Source organism: Dreissena polymorpha, chromosome 9, assembly GCF_020536995.1.
Source record: "Dreissena polymorpha isolate Duluth1 chromosome 9, UMN_Dpol_1.0, whole genome shotgun sequence".
In the NCBI taxonomy this organism is placed as follows: Eukaryota; Metazoa; Mollusca; class Bivalvia; order Myida; family Dreissenidae; genus Dreissena; species Dreissena polymorpha.
In genome coordinates, this window is record NC_068363.1 from 47,974,839 (window position 1) to 47,997,214 (window position 22,376).

The following is a 22,376-nucleotide window of genomic DNA, read 5'->3' on the forward strand; positions in this document are numbered from 1 at the left end:
TCTACTATATTTGTGGTTGCCAGGAGGAGGACAATGATATCTACTCGTGCCTGCAAGATTTGCAAGATCAGCGTGAGGACCTAAGCTCACGGATAGCCGAGCTCGAGCTCAACGGAGACCTCCGCCAGGCTCAACAGGTCCGTCAAGTTCTGCAGGAAACGGAGGCAACCATCGTGAAGAAGAACCAGGAACGCCAACATAGGAAGTAGGTGTTACATTGACTGACGTGTTGTCTACTTTGCATTTTCTTATAGGTGTTTAAAGTAGTGATAATGTAAAAAATAGGAGGGGAAAATGCTATCGAAAGTTTGTGTTCATGGATATTGATTTAGCCCTTGCTGACTTACGAAATTATATGTAATATTTAATTCTCTTATAATAGATTCAAAAAGATCATTTTTAATTTACTGGATTGAAAAAATAAGACTTAATTTTAGTTCTCACCAAATGTATGTCCTATTCAACCATGCCATTTTATTGGTTGAAATGTTATGCAGACATTAGAACCAATTATGTTTAATAAATGATTAATGAGTACAAAGTTTTGCTAGCATAATCTCCCTCTATCATAAACCATAGCATATTTGAGCAATAGTTGGTTCAGACAATGTCAGTTTTGATGTTGTGGTTTGATGTTGTGTATGCCAATGCATTTCACTATTCCTGCTATATAGTGAAGATGCAGTGTATTGAGATTTTGTGGTTTGACTTAATTTATACCTCTTTTCAAACATTGATTGTAAAGGAATAATGGTTGTAGTATAAACAACTTGGAGGCAGTTGTTTCTTTTTTGTTAAAAAAACCTTTAATTAAAAAAAAAAAAGGAAAAAAAATGGTTTTAAATAATTTTCAATATGTTAACTACAATGGGCTGATTGTTAGTTCTAAGTTCACTGACCAAAGGTATCACTTACATTTTTTCGAAGTACATGGAACTTTCTTATTATTCTAAGATCTAGTCTTTAATATTTCATGCTTATCTTAAAATAAGAAGATTTTACTCTTTTTTATGCCCCCAAAGAAGGGCATATAGTGATCGCACTTTCCGTTTGTCTGTCTGTCCATCTGTCCGTCACACTTTGCATTTAGGTTTCGAAAAGTGCTCATAACTTCCAGGTTGCTTCAGATGTAACCTTCATATTTGGTATGCATGTGTACATGGACAAGGCCATTCAATACGCTCACAAATTTTGACCCCCTTGACCTTAGGGTCCATGTTAAGGTTTCCAAATCTGCGTTTAGGTTTCGAAAAATGCTCATAACTTCTATCAAAGCATTTTTCGGGGGCATATGAGGACAGCTCTTGTTTAAATATACATGTTGTATATATTCTTTATTAATTGCTATTCACATAGTATGGAAATTTACTCGGTCTGTGAACCAACTTAACCATTGAAAAGCAAGTATTCTGTAAGAGGTATTATAAACTTAGAAATATTTACGCCATTTATTGTACAAATATAGCTTAGTTTGTCTAGTGATGACATTTTATGCAATTTTAATAATAATAATTCAACAATGTTGTCTTGAAAATATGTTTTAATTTAATTAGGAGCTTATGTGAATGAGAATGCATTATGAATTTTTGAAGTAGTTGCATGACATGTCATTTATTGTTGATAGCTTTTAACATTTTCCAGTTTGGCTTGTTTCACATGCTTAATTTGCTTGTGGGACACAGCAATCAGTATATGCAGATTCCAGTTATCATTTTATTTTTGTTATTTTCCCCGTGTTATAGGCTATTGAATTATCTGAAGCAAGTATTTTTTGTGTTACCTTTTAACACTTTAGTTTATTCATCCACTATTGCCATCCTAATTTTTCTTCCTTTCAATTAGTTTGTCCCGTTCTATTTTCTATATATGTTAAGTATTGTTTTTTTGCCCAAGTTCCATAATTTATAATACATCACGTCAAAAAAGACCTTATGTGCTGTCTGTCATGCCAGGTTATAGCACAACCCTTCCCTTCCTGTGTTAAATATAATAAACTTCAATAATTAATTTTCATGCATACAAATCCTTGGAGTGTTTCCACTTGCTTAGTGCCTATGTATTGCACATTGTTACACTCATAAAAAATGACAGGTTGATTCAAGCCCATTGTTAAATATTTGTCCATAAACACTCTAAAACCTAGACATGTTTATTCATGTCTTGTGTCATTATTCTTTATGAATAATAAGTTAAAAAAAACATTTGCATGTTTATTTAAGTAATATGTTCAATATCGTACCTGAACACTTCATGTAGAACCTTAATATGTTGCTTAATGACAATTGTTCAATATTGCGCTTGAATACTTCATAAAGCACCTTGAGATTCTTAATACCAAGTGTCCAATATGGAACATCACTTCCCTTCATAAATACCCTTGACATGTTTCTTCAGGCCAAGTGTCCAATATGGAACATCACTTCCCTTCATAAATACCCTTGACATGTTTCTTCAGGCCAAGTGTCCAATATGGAACATCACTTCCCTTCATAAATACCCTTGACATGTTTCTTCAGGTCAAGTGTCCAATATGGAACATCACTTCCCTTCATAAATACCCTTGACATGTTTCTTCAGGTCATGTGTCCAATATGCACACCACATGAACATTTTGTCAATAACATTGACACTTTTTAATGTGCCAAGTGTCAAAAATTGCACATCAGTTGAAAACTTCCACTGCGGGGAATCACGTGATCACAAAAGTACCGTAATTTCTCTATGTTTTCGGACACTTAAAAATAATAATTTTTCGTGTCCGAAAACTTAGATACGAAAAATATTAACAAAATACAGGTGTCCGAAAACTTAAGAGTCGAAAATGGAAGTGTTCGCAAATAGCGTCAATTGTATCAACGACTACCGGTAATAGCACGCGCTTGTAAAATACCATGCCGTATAGTATAAATTACAGTTATACATGTTTGCACTGCATTTAAAATAATTGTAAATGCTTAATTTATTTGACAGATAGTTACTTCAAGGTTGTACTTTGACTAACGAGTTCAAAATTGAGCTGGTGATGTACCGATACACGCTTGTATGAACCTGTAATTAACGCAATAAAAAAGCAAACTATGAATTCTTTGTTTGTTCATTTCCGATAGTTGTTGTATAACACCTTCCATTGTTCGTAAAACTTGTAATAGGGTGCATCACAATTTGAAACATTTAGTATTTGTCACAGTAATTTTACTGAGAAGGGGTAGTACCATTGCGGTAGATAATTGAACTGTTAATTGGCACTACCCCTGGTAATTGTCATAACGCTTATGCTATGTGGCGAAACCATTGTTTAATACCGGTTTACAAGGTTATTTACCCAATAACGCAAATGTTATGGTCCATTGCCCTCAGGCACGCACCCGCAATGTTTTATGATGTTAATCTGGTTGTAAAACCCCATGATCGAAGTGTCATAAGATATCGAAAACAGGTTCGAAATTTGGTAAGATAGCGCTGTAAAATATACTGTCCGAAAACTTAGAGACATAAAAAACGGACGAAAACTCGTGTGTCCGAAAATAAAGAGTCACGAAAAATAATTATTTTTGCTAAATAAGGGGGGTCCGAAAACTTAGAGTGTCCGAAAACATAGAGTAATTACGGTACATTGTACGAACAAAATGGCAGAAAAAGCTCTCGCTTAATGACGAAAATCAAGGTATTCTCATATTTTATAATATCCAAATAAATGATAACTATGCGCAAAGTTACCCGCTAAGTCGCCTTATGTACTCTGGTAATTGTCGTTTTTCTTAGATTTCTGTAGTTTTTACAAACATTCAGGAACAATAAACAATGTAAAAAAATATGGTATTTTACAACTTTTCTTTTCTTCATTGTCGTGGTTGACAGTCCCTTTTAGCGAGAGCTTTTTCCGCCATTTTGTGCGTACGATGTACTTTTGTGATCACGTGATTCCCCGCAGTGACTTCATAAAGAACATCAAAACATTTGAAACATGCAAAGTATCCAAATTGCACATTAGTTGAACACTTCGTAAATTACATTGAATCATTAATTTTGAAACATGCAAATTATCATAATTGCGCATCAGTTGAACACTTCATTAATTACATCAAAACATTTAAACATGCAAAGTTTCCAAATTGCACATCAGTTGAATGCTTCATAAAACAAATTGAAAAAGCAATTAAACATGCCCAATATTTAATAACCTTATTCACTAACAGACCAGATCGTTGCATGTTACATAGTTCAAACAACCACATACAATTTTGGAGCCTTGTTTATAGAATGCCCGACAAAAACTCTCCCGGATAAAACCCCTCCCGTCAGTTTTATAGGGGCCGGACGAAAACCCTCCCATGAATGAATGGGGACGGACAAAAACCCTCCCATGAAAAAAACGGGGGAGGACAAAAACCCTCCCATGAAAAAACGCGACCAAGGCTCGTGGTTCAGATTTTCTAAGTCTCGCAAAATAAACTTTGCTTTATTCGGCACTGACCTAGTATTCTCTATGAACACAGGGGGAAGAATAAGATTTTCAAGCTGCTTATATCGATCTGCTTAAAGATTAAAACATAAGACTCACTCATTCTTTTTATCTGAGCTAATATATAGGTCTTTGTAGACACATGCCAGCCATGTAAAACAAACCACATGATGTTAATTGGCAAATCAATCTTCACTTTTAGAGACATCTTCACTATTTCTACAAGAAATTCTCAAATTCTGTGTGATTATTTGTTCTTATTCAAAAAATAAAGATTTTATTGTTATGTCCCCCACTATAGTAGTGGGGGACATATTGTTTTTGCCCTGTCTGTTGGTTGGTCTGTTGGTTTGTTGGTTTGCGCCAACTTTAACATTTTGCAATAACTTTTGCTATATTGAAGATAGCAACTTCATATTTGGCATGCATGTGTATCTCATGAAGCTGCACATTTTGAGTGGTGAAAGGTCAAGGTCATCCTTCAAGGTCAGAAGTCAAATATATGTGGCTAAAATCGCTCATTTTATGAATACTTTTGCAATATTGAAGATAGCAACTTCATATTTGGCATGCATGTGTATCTCATGAGCTGCAAATTTTGAGTGGTGAAAGGTCATGGTCAATGTCATCCTTCAAGGTCAGAGGTCAAATATATGTGGCCCAAATTGCTTATTTTATGAATACTTTTGCAATATTGAAGATAGCAACTTGATATTTGGCATGCATGTGTATCTCATGGAGCTGCACATTTTGAGTGGTTAAAGGTCAAGGTCATCCTTCAAGGTCAGAGGTGTAATATATGTGGCCCAAATCGCTTATTTTATGAATACTTTTGCAATATTGAAGATAGCAACTTGATATTTGGCATGCATGTGTATCTCATGGAGCTGCACATTTTGAGTGGTGAAAGGTCAAGGTCATCCTTCAAGGTCAAATATATGGGTCAAAATTGCTCATGTAATGTCACTTCTGTAATATTGAAGCTAACAATTTTATATTTGAAATGCGTGTGTATCTCAAGGAGCTGCACATTTTGAGTGGTGAAGGGTCAAGGTCAAGGTCATCCTTCAAGGTCAAACGTCATATAGGGGGACATTGTGTTTCACAAACACATCTTGTTTCATATGCTTAAGAGACTGCTTAAATGGCTTTATGTAAACTTCAACACCGTTATTTCGAAGTCGTCTGGACTGTTAAAAAAACTTCGGATTAACGATAATTCGAAATTAACATTTGACAGAAGACTTAATCTTTGATTCTGTAAAAATAAAACATTGTGGAATTCGCATGGTTCGGTCACACGCTACTATAAATAATTGTTTTACTTAAAAACGTAAACTAGTCAGATAGCAATAGATTTCTACTTGTAACAAACGGAGGAATAAAACGATTCTTTTTTTTCTTTTTATTTTTCACTAATTACAAAACATATAAAATATAATGAATAGCACAAATTGTCATACATGATACAGATGAATACTTTTTTTAAATAACACATGATGTCTCTCTGAACACCGGCGTTATCAGCACTTAACTGGACACGTGTTTTGTTTCAGTAAATATTAATTATCTGCTTTTGACGACATTATAAAATTAACACTTTAAGCGCAGAAGACAAAGGGGTAATTATCGGCTTTTGACGCGCCATGAGCAGACGACAAAGGTGTGAAATTACGTTTTGACTTCGGATTGAAGATTGATAATTAGGTGCGAATTATAGTGTTGGAATCGACAGAATGACTTCAAATTAACGATTTCTTCGGTATAACGAAGTTAGGATTAACAATGAAATTTTACATCAAACAAAGAAGAACCAAAATCGGGACCCGAAAAATACTTCGAAATAACGGTGACTTCGGATTATCAGTGTTCGAAATAATGGTGTTGAAGTGTATCTAAAAAAACTGCCAGGCCCATATTTCTGCAATGTGTATAGCTCTCATAGTACCATACAAGTTATGTCTTTATAATATTATAATAAATTGAAAAATAAACATTTGGGAAGAAATATATCAAATAGATCTGGTCAGGTTCTTATGGTTATTTTATTTGGAAATATATAAGATCAGTGTTAATTGTTATTAATACCTTTCATTAGATTTAAAAAACTTCTTAAATGCTACTGTAAATGTCGCAAATCAGGTACTTGTTTCTTTGGTTATACTCTTGTGTTGTAAAGTTAACACAGATTTAACTCTAGATAAACTTGCAAACACCCAAATCTTTCTATCTTGCTACTTTAAGCTTTGCTGCAGTAACTCTTTTAAATGCAATAAAAAGTAAATTAATGTTTCAGAAAAGTAACCTAATAGGTTTGTAACATTGAAATTTATTATGTTAAGTTTAATGTTTGAAATTAACAATGCATTTCTCAGTCAAAATTAGTGTTATTTATTACTCAATATACTACCATTTGGTTCTACTGCAATTTTGTGAAACGTCAGCCCATGTTTGTTCACAGTTTAACTCTTTGTTATTCTAACTCAGATCTGGCAAGATTGGTTACCAGGGAAACCAGAATGTTGCACCAAATCTCAAGCGATTTAGTGTCACCTCCGTTTGGTAACCTTTTTGTCACCTGCTTTTACACCCCAAGTATAGTGGGACAAATATTGATTATATGCTAGTTGCTGTGACATTGTTAGTGTCAACAACTGCGCTAGTTTTGCAGCGACAATGTTACACTTCCGAACGTGTCACATAAATCCAACTTTATATTTGAATTCGTCTGAGTGTTCACTGATTGAATTAACCTGAGTCAATAAGGAAAGAAATCCATAATTCTAGTGCAGATATCAGTATTTTCATCAAGGGGTTTGCTTGAAATATGATATTTATACAGGACTCTAGACTGTACAATAAAGTACATGAGAGGAAAAAAATTGTCATCACAAATGTTGTCATGTCCAGTCAGAAAAATGATTGGAATGGTTGGCTTAATGTGACACATAATAACTAAAATATGATCCTTTTGCTCAACTGATGGTGGCAGAAATCTGAAGTTTTACATGTACCAGTAACCAACATCGTCGGATACCCACGTTCGACCCATTCCGTTACTCTCCATTTATCGACCGTGGGACATTACCAGCTCTTTTCACCGTTTTAGGGTGTGTCAAATCCAGTAATTTCATTGGATCCCTCACGGTTTCATGAGGATATTTTTTACCAATTATACAACTCGTACTATAGAGGCTTCGGGTTTGTTGTCAAAATTGCATCGTCCTTAGAAATGGAATTTTGTCGTGCACGCGTATATTTTAAAATTGAGAATTTAAACGACTTTCAGCGTAAAAGTATCTCTAGTCTCATACATGGGCGCGATGTCTTTTTTAGCACTCGGATAGGTGGATGGAAAAGCTTGGTGTATCAAATCGCAATTATCCAGGTGAAGCATTGACACCTCCAAAGCGAAATTATTTTTGGAAACTAGGATTTCATTGGTCGGCTCCTACTGAAAGGTTACATGTAAGGTCAAAACAGCGTGTATTGCTTATATTGTCCCACGGCTAATGCTGGAGAGTAATGTAATGAATCAGTCGTGGGTATCCGACGATGCGGTAACCAATGGCTGTTGTAGAATTTCTCTCAGTTTGGATAAGTACACTTCATCTGCTTTTGGTTATGAAAATAGAGGAGTGTAAAATTATAAACTTAATGTAATGAAATATTGAAACTTGTGTTCCTTTAACTAGGTAATGCATGATGCGTCCTAAGAATCTAGCTATATTCAACTGCAAATCTACAGATGGGTGATTCAACATAAATTTTTAAGGGGGAATAAAGGGTCTGCTGTTTGAGGAAAATCTTGATTGTTAGTTAACAAACATGCTTTTTGTTTTTCTGCCATTGATGTTGAGCATATGGGTCATTACTTTGGGAGCGGGATTTATTAATCAATCTGTAACAAGGTATAAACTTGTTTGCATGGTAGTCAAAGCCAGTACATCTTACATGACAAATGGTTATTGCCTGCAAAAAAATGCAAACATGACTATGAAAAGCTTGTAAGCTCAGCTGGGCACAAAAATTAATGCTGAAGGTGAGCTTTTTATTGTCAGTTGCCTTTAGACATCATAATACATACTTTAATGATAATTACTTTTTATATCATGGCTCTCATGGTTTATGTTATGATAATTTGCACAGAATTTTTGTGGTGTGTAGGATGTACTGTATTTTTGCCACATTTACAAGGGATAATATGAGCGCCGTTTACACATGTTTGGTAGGCCCTTGTAAATGAATATTGGCAAATAATGAAAAGTTCACCAAATATGTATTATCATGTACCATGTATGTATTCCAGATGCAGGTTCTAGATATTCCAGCATCTTATCGAGTCGTGTGCTGAGAAAACTGGGCATAATGCATGTGCGTAAAGTGTCATCCCAGATTAGCCTGTGCAGTCTGCACAGGCTAATCAGGGATGACACTTTCCGCCTAAACTTGATTTTCGGTAAGGAGGGACTTCCTTGAAACTAAAGATACTATAAAAGCGGAAAGTGTCGTCCCTGATTAGCCTGTGCGGACTGCACAGGCTAATCTGGGACGACAATTTACGCGCATGCATTAAGCCCAATTTTCTCAGAACAAGACACAATATTTGGGAGGTGTCTGCTGAAATGCAAACTTAGTTGCTTTCTAAAGCAAATATTGATTGATTCTTTTACAGGGCATAATTGGTTAGTGTTTTGAAGTGGGTATATCAAGTTTTCAGAACCGGTTTTCTGACAGGTACATTGCCCTTGTCAAATAAAGAATTTTTATAATCAGAACAAACTTTTGCCACAATTGCAGTTCTTGGGTTGACTTGTATTGAAATAAGGAAAACATTGGTTGTGAGTATATTAATTGTCTATCATTAATTTTACAATGTATGCTTTTCAAAATTTTATTTCATGAGCATGTATTTGTTTTCTTTTTATAATGGGCTAAATTCAAACTTTGTTATATATTTGTTTTCTTTTTCTAAAGGGCTAAATTGAAACCGTGTTATTTATTTGTTTCTCGTTTAAATTGTCTTAATTGAAACTTTGTTATTGTAACTCTTAAAATTTATTTATCTTGTTCTCAAGGAAACTGTTGAGGTTTTCCTTAAATATCTAAAACTAATGGGCCGCCATCTGGGAAAACTGGGCTTAATGCATGTATGTAAAGTGTCATCCCAGATGAGCCTGTGCAGTCTGTCAATCATATTACTCATAGAATATTGATTTTAAATATTATTTAACATATAAATTTCCATCACTTTTTTCCAAAATAAATAATTTGATTCTTATTGTGCAAGTGACGACAGCCCAAAAATCCTCATTTGTCAGGTTTTAATTGTTCAACCCATCTGATCCATCAATTTTTTTTATCTGGAAATGATAATGGAAATGCAAATTGGTAAATTTAGGCTCTGTATATATGGCAACTATCTTTGCAACAAGTTTTTTTCTGCTGACTCTTATTTAAGTATCTGAATATCTTACCACATAACTAAGACTAATTTCTGATTGTGGTTTGGGTACTTTGTTTTATGATTTATCTAAAAGGAGAGAATTTAAGGGAGTTAAATTTTCAAAACATAAATTTATATTTAATTTAATAATATTCTGGCCTTTTTCTTTACACAAATGGGTGTATATAAAACATTTCAATACAGCTTTGCACAGAAAATATAGAGGAATTGCTGGCTGTTATGCTTTTATAAAATGGCATCATGTTTGTGGGTTAACTTTAGTATTGAGGATGGCTTTGCTTCTCAACATAGTTGTCCAGTATCTCTTTCCAATCAACCGTAGGTGGAAATCAATGGAACTGCATGAAAGTCGTATATATCATAAAGAAACGGGAAGCTTATATGTAATTTCACACTAAACCCTCGTTCTTTGATTTTGTGCCCTTAGCGCGGGTGATTTCAGCAATATAGTAGATGGTCAAATATCCGAGAGTATGTGGAACGTATCCCCGCTGTATGAACCCCTCTGAGGGTGGAATCGCAGTGGTATACACGTACATTCTTTAAGTATACTTGTATCACATTTACCATGTACACCAAAGGACTTGCAGTATAGCTTTATGTGTCTTGGCTGCCATCATACATTTTTACAAGAGCATCTGAAATGTATTTGTATGTTACAATACGATATGTACATTATATAATATAGCAATATTATTACTGGACAGGTGATCACAGTTGGTAGAATGCTGGACAACAAATATCAGTATCACGGTTCATTCCTAGGCCTGGCCAAATAACTTGGGATATGGGGATTGGCCTTTCTACTACTACCTCTGAATCAAGTATTAACCTTTTCCAACATAGATATGTGTTTTTGACACATTTGTAGTCCCTTAGAAAATTACATTTAATTAAAGACCTTTCTTACAAAATTCAAGTTTTAAAGGCATCATTTACAACCCTTAGATACTGATAAGCAGCAAACAGCATAAAACCTGAACAGACTGCGAGTTACTCGCAGGCTGTTCTGGTTTTATGCTGGTTGCAAAAGCCATTTTCACTTTGCTTCTTATGGGGGAAAGGGTTAAAGGCAGTTGTCAGTTACCTGCAGAGGTTACACTGAGTACTGGTAAAGCAGCTAATGCAGGAGAGAAGTGTGAGTTTGTTCACTTATGCCTTGACTGAAATGTACTGTTGAGAACGAAAAAAAATCCAACTATTATAACATCAAGAACTAGTTTTCCTTTTATTTCTGATACTTGTACTCTGGTTTTCTTTTTGAAAAAAAGCAAAACCGTAATGTTTTGACTGTCTAATTTAGCATGTTATCTGTCACAAATAGGTAAATTTTTTACCAATGTAATCCTCTTTATGCCTTCACTTGGATATTTCTAGTTCTGAATTTGTTAACAAACTTTTACTCTCTTACCATATTATACTGAGCTACACTAAAAATGTTACTTTCATACCATAAGTTTTGTAACTAAACATTTTGAATATTTAACTGTCAACCACGATCTAAAGATTTTAACAGTCTTTATCTCCTATATTGCTGATTTTAATTGTTGACATTGTTTGTTAAATTGTGTCCCAGTTTTTACCCCAAACAATTTTTTGTAAGTCATTTTAAGATAACATTCTACTAGGATACATGTTTCATTGTTTTTCTTCACTGATGATTTTACAAACAAAGTTTGATGTTGGGTATGTACGAGTCACTCTGTTGGGTCAGTTGGTTGGTCAGTCCACATCACGTCATGAGCTTCATGTAATATAATTGACATGTAATATAATTGAAACATGAACTGTGGATTTATAAGACTCCAGTGATCCTCATATTTCTCAGTTATTTGCCCTTGAACATAGCTGACAAAGCGGTGCAGGGGTATTTCCTCAGTTGTTTGCCCCATGTACAGCTAAAAAAGCTCCTACCAGCTCCAATGCCAGCTTCACTATACAGCATGGTGATGGGTCTATCTGTACTACATAGCATGAAATGTAATAAATAAGATAAAAGTCATTATACATATAAAGTATGCTTTAAATTTGTAAAATGATTGTTAAAAGCATTCAGGGTTCTGAGTTGATGAGTAATATATGTTGTGTATATACAATCAATAACAATACTAGGGATGGGAACAAATACTGAAAATGATATTTGAATATTCGTTTGTCATTATTCGAATTAAGAAGTATCTTTGCATAAAAATAGAATATTCCAATATCAATTTTGGATTTCAATATTCGGCCGACTTTCAAACATTCAAATATTCGGTCCCATCCCAAAACAAACCCTTATGTTTAGCACATGCAATTAAGCAGAAAGTTATGTTTTTATTGCTCTTGGTCTAATTGTATGAAAGGAACACTAAATGATGCTTCAAAACTATTGATGAAGTCAAAGTGAGACAACAGTCGACAACTCTTGAGATCTATAAATTTCAATTTGATGCTTGATATTTATACTTTGTTGTTATTTCCTGTAAATGAATATGACTTTCAAAAGCATGTAAAAGTTTGTGTGGAATATATTAGAAAAAACATCAATCCTCTTCAAACTTTAATATTAAGGTTTATAGTTGTTTGTCCAATCCGAATATTTTAGGACCGTTGTTATACCGGGATACTTAAAACGAATTGCACTGTCTGTTAGCTATACACCATAAACACCATGGCAATGTACACTCAGTTTGGTGTTGTTAATTGTCTTTATTATGGACTTTTTATAAATACAGATGGTAAATATTGATAGATAATTTTAATTATTTAGCTAGCACTGATTGGAATTTTAATTAACAGGAAGGAATCATAGTTGTGATGCATAGCTTAACTTACAGTTGCTATATCACTCACTATTTAATATTTTTAACATTGTGAGCACTTTATATTTTTCAGAAATACATCCAAAAGAGTAGTGTACCGGAGAACGTCTACAAGTTGAACAACAACAGCAACTAGTTTATAAGTAGATACCATTAATTCATATAACCTTTGTGATTCATGACCATGGTCATAATTGAAAACATCCACTTTCTTTAAGATGCCAAAATCAAACGTTTTCATCAATTAAGGATGAGAAGTAACAGTGATGAAGTCTATCAGACATTTTTTGTCCTCATGTGCTTAATGGCGTTGCATGGCTGAAGAGGAGAGCTTGAAATAATGTTGAAGTATTACTGTGCAAAAGACCAATGGCAACAAACCAAAGAAATGGGCTGTTTGTGTGAGTTGTTAGTGATCAAATGCCTTGTTGTGTATCTGAATTAAAAATGGCATGTTTGTTACTCAATTGAATATTGTTCATTTTGTTTAGAAATTTTAGAAGCAGAAAATACAATAATTTTTTGCCATATTCCTGAGCTAAAGACTAATCCTGGATTAGATATACTTGTTTAATCATTAATTAATGTACATTCATTCAAATCACTAAAATACATGTTTTTTTATATAAAATAGACTTTAATTTTGTGGAAAAGTCTACTGTATTGGCCTGAACAAGTATTTGTTTATTATATCCCTTTTAATGGGTTTTTATATGCAAGTCTAAAATAATCACTGTCTTCACATATATAATGCCATAACCATGAGTTTTCGTCCAATTAAAATTTTCTAGAAGTATATGTTGTTTATATCCTTTTTTAAATGTAAATTGTATGTTTCGAACCTATTTGTGCATGATAGTTGATAAAGTTGTTAAATATATGACGCGGGTTGCTGATTTTTTCAGTGATTCACAATCTTGTAATGCTTTGAATGTTTAAAGAATTAGACTAATAGAATCATCAGAATAATTACATACCCAGTAAGACAAAAATAGAATCTTTACAGACTTGTTCACAGTTTGGTAAAATGATGATTTTCAAAATAATTGTCATAGATTAAAAAAAAAATGTATACATTATATTTTAAAATCCAAATAACACTCTCCACTAACAAAAATGTTAAAAATATTGGTTCATCTACATTTTTCCTTGATAATTTGGAAAATGTTCTACTTGCATTTTCTTTACACATGTAATTTGCTGATACTTTACTGCCTGCATGGTTTAGTGAAAGCATACTAGTTTTTACTTTGAGACATTTGGGGTTTTAATCCACTTGAACTTTCTTTCGTGCTATTATAATAAGTAAAGACTATTTGACACATTGTAGAATAAATTGTGTTCATAACATATTTACTGGGTAGTGGCTTTACGGAGATCTGTGAACAAGTCCCTGTAAACAGGTTAAGTATCAAACTGTTTAAGAGATATCTATGAAACTAGAATAGAGATATAAATTTACTTATTCAATACTGAAGTCCACAGAGTAGGTGTAGTAAAATGACCAGATTTGTACTTGTTTGTTTAATGCCCAGTAATTATATGGAACATAATTAATGTACTACATGTACAGTCAATCTTGTATTAAGAGACCACTCAAGGGAGTAATCAAAAGTGGTCTCTCAATAAAACGGTCTTTGAATACAAAAGGCCATTCTGGAAGAATGCTTACCCTCAATTTTAATCTATATGAAGGATTATCTCTTTTATCCACAATGATTTTAACTTTTATAATAAAATGAATATAAACACAATACATAAACAATATTTTACTTATAATGTGTTTTATTTTTCACTTATTATAAATTATCATTTATTATAAATCAATTGTGTGTACATATTTATTTGCAAAAACAACATAGACAAGGAAATATTTTTCCTAAGAACAAAGAGTTTTGCTAAAAATGTGTAACAGTCTACATATACATGTGTACAGCTAAAACTAGAAATAAATGTCAGAAGCCAAAAGCTATGATATATTATCACATGTATTTCTCTTTCCGTTTCTATATTGCGCGTTTTTTTTCACCTGACACATTATTTTCCACGTCTTCAAGCACCTCGGCTTTACGCTTAAGAATGTTCTGAATTTGGGTTTTTCCAACTCCAATCTCGTCTGCGATTTTACGTGCACTTATACTCTTTGACAATTCCAAAACCCGAATTTTCTCGTTCAACGTTAACACTTTTTGTTTTGACATTTTAATTTCTGCATGTACGCTTAAGGAAATCTAACTCGATTATGATACATAATGAGCTGAAAAAATTAAAACACGTCAATTGAAAACAAACAATCAGACCTGGTTGGAAAATTTATTAAGTAAATAACAATGTGATTGGCTTACAAATATCTACTAATTAGCATTATTACAAATTGGTAATGTACGGATTTCGACAGATGTTGCCAATTAATAGTTTATTTTCCGCACTTCTCAGGAAATGTTTGTCGCGTACAGTGCATTGTTTCTGCACCTGTTATCTATACTCGAGAAAAATCGGCGTTGTCTCTTAACGTTCCACATAGTAAACTATTTAAGCTGTAGACTGTGCGCAATACGTTCCTCTATTATTCAACTCAATAAATTAATACGCAGTCTACAACAATACCGGTCGGAACCGGTCAACGAGAAAAAGCATAATCATAATGGTTGTGAAAACAAAGCAGAGGTGTAACAGTACATCTTATCGGCTTAGATAAACAATTAACACGGATTTGTCCCTGAAAGATCGATAGATTAACCACTTTTACCTCCTAGTGGTCGCTTAATACAAGATTCGGACATCAAAATACACACAAATCAGCGGTCGCTGGTCGCGTAAGACAAAAGTCGCTTAATACAATATCATTATATAGCGAAAAAGCTCCGTGGGATTTCAAAATGGTCGCATAAGACAAAGGTCGCTTAATACAAGTGGTCGCATCCACAAGATTGACTGTACTGTATGAATAAACATTTCATCAGTAACCAGAATTGCTCTCTAGGTCTCTTCAATTTTAGTACAAAAATGCAAACAATACAAGACAAATATTGTGTAGTTTATGTTTATGCCCAATTTGTGTAATCCCCAAAAGTATAGTGACCAAAATGTGTAGCACCAAATTATGAATAGTGACCAATCTTTGTGAAGTGACCAGAGTTCATCATGGCTATTGTGTTCCACTGCCCATACAAAGACGCCAAATGCTTATTACTGCTTGGAAAAAACTTATGAAAGTATCATGAGATTTCATTAAGAAAACAAATTGCATGGTGTTTCCATGAGATTGTATCGTTTTGTTTACAGCAAACTTTGTTTCCTTGGTATTTGTATCATTTTTCATTCACATAATTTGTTACTAGTTCGGAACAGTATGTATTTATCACACTTGATCAAAACAGTGTTCATAAAATAAAAGTAATACTAGTCTTGACACGCATATTTCATACCCTTATCTTACAGCCACATTTGTACAAGATTGTTGTTCTGTGCTCTATACTACAAATGTTATTCTATGTGCCATCAAAGGTGGAAGAAACGTACCCTGGATAGTAATTTTTTTTTTTTAGGAGCCCAATATATTCAAATAATTATATAAAATCATGTTTAATGAGAAAAAAATTGACAAAGAGCCATGAAAAAAATCCCCACCCTCTGATATTGGAATCATAACAAGGTCATTAACTAGAATTTATCATAGACCTGTCTTCGCGGGCTGCAAAAAAGTAGCTTTAATCAAAAGCATCCATTGATCCTCCTATGGGCAATTTGGTAACCTTTCAAAAAAAGTTCACTTAAAAAAATCTGTCCAGCCGTTAACTCACAGTTGGTCGATAACCAAGCAATATTTCCAGTCAGTATGTCAACCCGAATAAATCTTCGACAGACTTTCAAACAATATTTTTGAGTTTTTTGCCCCTTAATCGATAGCTCGTGTCCTATTCCTTTAAAACAACGAGGCGTGTCAAATAATGCATGCATATGCAACCACTTACCCCTAAAAACTAATACAATCAGAATGATAAGTATTTTTCATTTACATTTATTTAAACATCTTTGTTATTGTTGATTGGATATTTATGTGCCTGGCTCTGTCAGTATAATTCACAAGCTGGGTTCAAGAGCGATGGCTACTTTCGTTTTCAAGTAAATCAAATTTAGAGTTAAAACAGTTGTTGCAAAGAAAATATAACATTTTGGAATTAGTTTTTAGGGGTAAGTGGTTGCATATGCATGCATTATTTGACACGCCTCATGTTTCTGCTTACAAATAAAAACATATTAACCATTTAAGCAATATTTGCTCGTATAAAGCATTTGTAACAATACATCGACACAAAATAGCCCCGTGTCATAAGAAAATCTGCATGTAAGGAATTGCCATAAGTATTCCCTAATGGGCTTTTGTGACTACTGGGTATGGGTCCTTATGAATGTCATAGAATTACAAGTTAATCAACCCATTTTTACTTAAGTGTAATTGTCAGCCATGAACCTTCATAGGACTTTGCTATTACTTTGTTAATTAAAAAAAAAAAAAATTTAGTTTCCTCCAATCATTTAATTTTATAATATAGCTGCATGTGTAAATGATAAGGTTTAAACTTAGTTTAGTGTTGTTAATTAGTTGTTTCTGCTTTATCTGTTCAGGTATTATTAATCCTCGTATGTATATTAAGCTCTTTTTACCAATTAAAGAGAAATTGTTATATTGTTTATTTGTTGTGTCTGTGCTATTTTCAGTTCTATATTACTTTTAATTGCAAATAAAAGTTTTAACGGATTCATCATTATTATTAAAGCCACACACATTGCCTCTGACCTTGAAATGAAATACATGTTATTCAATACATATAGATTCATGAAATTTGAAAGTGTGTAAAATTGTCATTAAATCTATAGCCTAGTTAACAAGTAATTTATTATTTTTCAAACGGTATCACTTCTTAAACCGAAAGTAGGATTTCTATATGTATACGTCCCTTTCGACAAACGCGATTATTTTTAAGTTTTAAAACGCAAAAAAGATGGATTTCTACCTTGTAACCACCAGATATATTCTAATTGGCGTAGATAAAATTAATCTATAGCCTAGTAAGCAAGTAATTTATTATTTTTCAAACGATACCGCTTTTAAAACCGAAAGTGAGATTTCTAGACGTATATGTCCATTTCGACAAACGTGATTATTTTTAAATTTTAAAGCGCAAAAAAGACGGATAACTACCTTGTCATCATCAGATATATTCTAATTGGCATAGATAAAATGTGTTTCTTATTTATACTTAAATTCACTGTGCCAAATAAGTTGAGTGGCTTTAACCTCTGAAAAGAATAATATGAGGTGTCCATGGGGCACTAGATATGGGGTCAGTCTAGCCATAACACAGTCTCCACTCCCTCTCTGGGAACATTTGCCAGATCTCTGAAGAGATCAAAATAATAATACCCAGGAAATGGATATTAGAAAGCATTCAAAGGCCTTAGTTTCTAGCTTAATAGTTAATACTACATGATTGCACAAGTTAATTGTGTGATGTTGTATTCCACTAGCCAGCAAGACCAATAGAATACGATGTCACAAAACCAGTGAGTGCAATAAAACTCATCGTAAAACAGTCGTGTACTACGGTTATCCATTTATTATACACCTCACAATAAAAGTAAATCAAATACTATTGAAAACAACTTTTTTGAAATCTGTATGTTTACACAAAAGAACAACAAATCACATTTTAAAAGACATTCATAAACTATGTGTATTATAAATACATGTCAGTCTTGATCATGTCTAATAATAGAAACAGGTTTTTTGTCTCTTAGAACATGTTGGATATTTACAAAACATGCCTACTGAGTATTCAGCGGTTAAATACGGAAAAAGATTTCACACTTAAATATGGAAATCTTATCCAATAGCTTTATTTTATTGAATTTTAGCTTTCAAGTGAAAATGTGCACAGGTATATAATTAATAGGTGTATAATAAGCTACAATATACAGATAACCAAATAATAACTTAAGTTTATCCAAGTGATACACCTGTTTGTGACTGATATATTGATATATAGACTTGAGTATTTTAAGAGTCACCAACCTAGAAGAATAAATTATAAAAAACATCAATCAATAGTACTTTTCAACCCTTTACATAAAGTATAAAGGTATCAAATTCAATATAATCAAGCAGAATTTGGTTTTCATATGAGATATGAAGTATATATATGATATATATCTTAGGACAGCACTTACTCTTCACCCATCATTCCTCTTCAAGAAGCTTATGAAAATGTAAACAATAATGGTAGACGTTACATATTTTATTCAGTTTTGGGGGCTTCCCCTAGCTCCAAATTTTTTCTGCAAATTTTTCCTGATATTGCATTAATTCTTCAGAACATAAATACTACATTTTACTATTTTATGGCTATTTATCAACAACACATTTATCCAAATAGAATTTTAATAAAGCCGACTTTGTCAATTTGTAGACATTGGTCAATTTGTAGGCCTTGGATAATTTGGTGAATGGCAGATTGAGCCCTGGTATTGAACTTCATTGATCTGGGTCAAGGACATGTACATTGACCCAAGGTGTACACCAAGACTTAATTAACTTCCCTTACTATGATCCAAATCTCTTACAAGGGATGTATTTTTAATGCACAGGTCCCTGCTCTTACTTAGTAATTGTATGCGGATCTAATGATAAAATTGGAGTTTGTATGAGATGAACTGATGCTGGATTGTCCTCTCTTATTCTCTTTCTCTTATAAGGCACAGCAGTAGAATCTGTGATGAAATTACTAGAACTTTCTTTTCTTGTTTCAGTTAAAACAGAGTCTCCCAATGCAGACCTGTTTACTGCATTGAAGTCTGTTACATTTTTATAACCAGCGTTCTGATTGGCTGTTGATGCAACAGATGTTATGTAAGGAAACATCTGATTGGTATATTGCCCTGATCTTGACCAATCAGTGTTTATTTTACTTGCTGCGGGCTCCAATTTTCTTTTGTAAGGAACAATGCCGCCACACGAAGTAACCGCTGATGCAGGTTTCTGTGAAGTATTCAATGGCAAATGTTCATCTGAATTGACCTTAACTATAGAGGTGATAGTTGAGGAATATTTCTTGTTTAAGGATCCTCCACCTTTCTTCCATTCTTTTTCAAAATGCTGCCTGAAAAAAAAACAACTAGAGCTTTGTCACAGACGTGATGAATACCCCCACATGCCGCATTGACACAATATTTTGCATGTCGTCTTCACAAAAAACAGCGGACACCATGCTCAATTTTTAAAACACACTAAGTGACCCCTTGACCTAGTTTTTGACCCAGAAAGGCCCATGTTCTAACTTGGCCTTAAGATCATCTTTATAAAACTTCTGACCAAGTTTGGTGAAGATCGGATGTAAACTACTTGAATTAGAGAGCGGACACCATGCTGAATGTTAAAAAACACACTTAAGTGACCCCGTGACCTAGTTTTAGGCCCGGAAGGGCCCATGATCAAACTTGTCATAGAGATCATTTAGATAAAACTTGTGACCAAATTTGGTGAGGATTGGATGAAAACTACTTGAATTAGAGAGCAGACAACATGGTGAGGTTTAAAACGCACTAAGATACCCCGTGACCTAGTTTTTTACCCCGCATGACCCATATTCAAACTTGACCTAAACATCATCTAGATACAACTTCTGACCAAGTTTGATGAAGATTGGATTAAAACTACTTGAATTAGAGAGCGGACAACATTGTGATGTTTAAAACGCACTAAGTGACCCCGTGACCTTGTTTTGACCCGGCATGACCCATATTCATTCTTGCCCTAGACATTATCAAGATACAACTTCTGACCAATTTTGGTGAAGATTGGATAAAAACTACTTGAACAAGGGCTGTTTGTAAAACATGCATGCCCCCCATATGGGCTGTCCATTGTAGTGGCAGCCATTGTGTGAGCACGATTTTTGTCACTGTGACCTTGACCTTTGACCTAGTGACCTGAAAATCAATAGGAGTCATCTGCGAGTCACGATCAATGTACCTATGAAGTGTCATGATCCTAGGCAAAAGCGTTCTTGAGTTATCATCATTGACCTTGTGACCTCAAAATCAATAGGGGTCATCTGCGAGTCATGATCAATCTACCTATGAAGTTTCATGATCCTAGGCAAAAGCGTTCTTGAGTTATCATCCGAAAACCATTTTACTATTTCAGGTCACCGTGACCTTGACCTTTGACCTAGTGACCTCAAAAACAATAGGGGTCATCTGCAAGTCATGATCAATCTACCTATGAAGTTTCATGATCCTAGGCGTATGCGTTCTTGAGTTATCATCCAGAAACCATTTAACTATTTCGGGTCACCGTGACCTTGACCTTTGACCTAGTGACCTCAAAATTGATAGGGGTCATCTGCGAGTCATGATCAATCTACCCATGAAGTTTCATGATCCTAGGCGTATGCGTTCTTGAGTTATCATCCGGAAACCATTTTACTATTTCGGGTCACCGTGACCTTGACCTTTGACCTAGTGACCTCAAAATCAATAGGGGTCATCTGCAAGTCATGATCAATCTACCCATGAAGTTTCATGATCCTAAGCGTATGCGTTCTTGAGTTATCATCCGAAAACCATTTTACTATTTCGGGTCAACGTGACCTTGACCTTTGACCTAGTGACCTCAAAATCAATAGGGGTCATCTGCCAGTCATGATCAATCTACCTATGAAGTTTCATGATCCTAGGCGTATGCGCTTGAGTTATCATACGACAACCACCTGGTGGACGGACCGACCGACCTACCGACCGACCAACCTACCGACCGACCGACTGACCGACATGAGCAAAGCAATATACCCCCTCTTCTTCGAAGGGGGGCATAATTAGAGAGCGGACAACATGGTGAGGTTTTACACACTATGTGACCCCGTGACCTAGTTTATGACCCGGCATGGCCCATGTTCGAAGTTGACCTACACTTCATCTAGTTACAAATTTTGACCAAGTGTGGTGAAGATCAGATTTAAACTACTTAAAATAGAGAGCGGACACCATGCTCAATGTGTAAAACGTACTAAGTGACCCTGTGACCTAGTTTTTGATCTGGCATGGCCCATGTTCGAACTTGGCCTTCAGATCATCTAGATAAAACTTCTGACCAAGTTTGGTGAAGATGGGATGAAAACTACTTGAATTAGAGAGCGGACAACATGCTGAATGTTTAAAACGCACAAAGTGACCCCGTGACCTAGTTTTGACCCGGCATGACCCATATTCAATCTTGCCCTAGACATTATCAAGATACAAGATAAGTCAGAGAATCATAAATTATACTGATCATAAAGAACTGTTCTTTTTAAAAACCAGAATTCAGATTTCACTTAAACATGTCAGATCTTTCAGAAAAAAAAGCAGTGTCCTGCTTATTTTACTCACTTGGACTGAAGTCGCCTTCCTTTGCTCCAGACTCTTCCAAATGAAGGTAACCAGTCATGTGACACTGAGTCGGAGTGGTCAAAGTTGGCACCAACCCGTCCTGCTGGTAGCTTAGCTTTCTTCTTTTGTTCCACTTCAAACAAAACAAAACTTTGAAAAGTCAGAATAAATAGACATATAAATCTACAAAATGTATGCCTTTAAAGCACAACAA

General features: G+C 34.3%; 1 protein-coding gene across 1 annotated transcript in view; it reads left to right on the forward strand.

Moving 5' to 3' along the window:
* LOC127846015 (1-phosphatidylinositol 4,5-bisphosphate phosphodiesterase gamma-1-like) overlaps positions 1-13,195 on the forward strand; it is a 130,287-nt gene extending 117,092 nt beyond the window's left edge. The window contains exons 33-36 of the mRNA XM_052377196.1: positions 24-205; positions 1,743-1,760; positions 6,950-7,024; positions 12,807-13,195. Of these exons, the coding sequence (XP_052233156.1) occupies positions 24-205; positions 1,743-1,760; positions 6,950-7,024; position 12,807 (276 nt within the window). The 3' untranslated portion in view covers positions 12,808-13,195. The remainder of the gene's footprint in view (positions 1-23; positions 206-1,742; positions 1,761-6,949; positions 7,025-12,806) is intronic.
* The last annotated feature ends 9,181 nt before the right edge of the window (positions 13,196-22,376 follow it).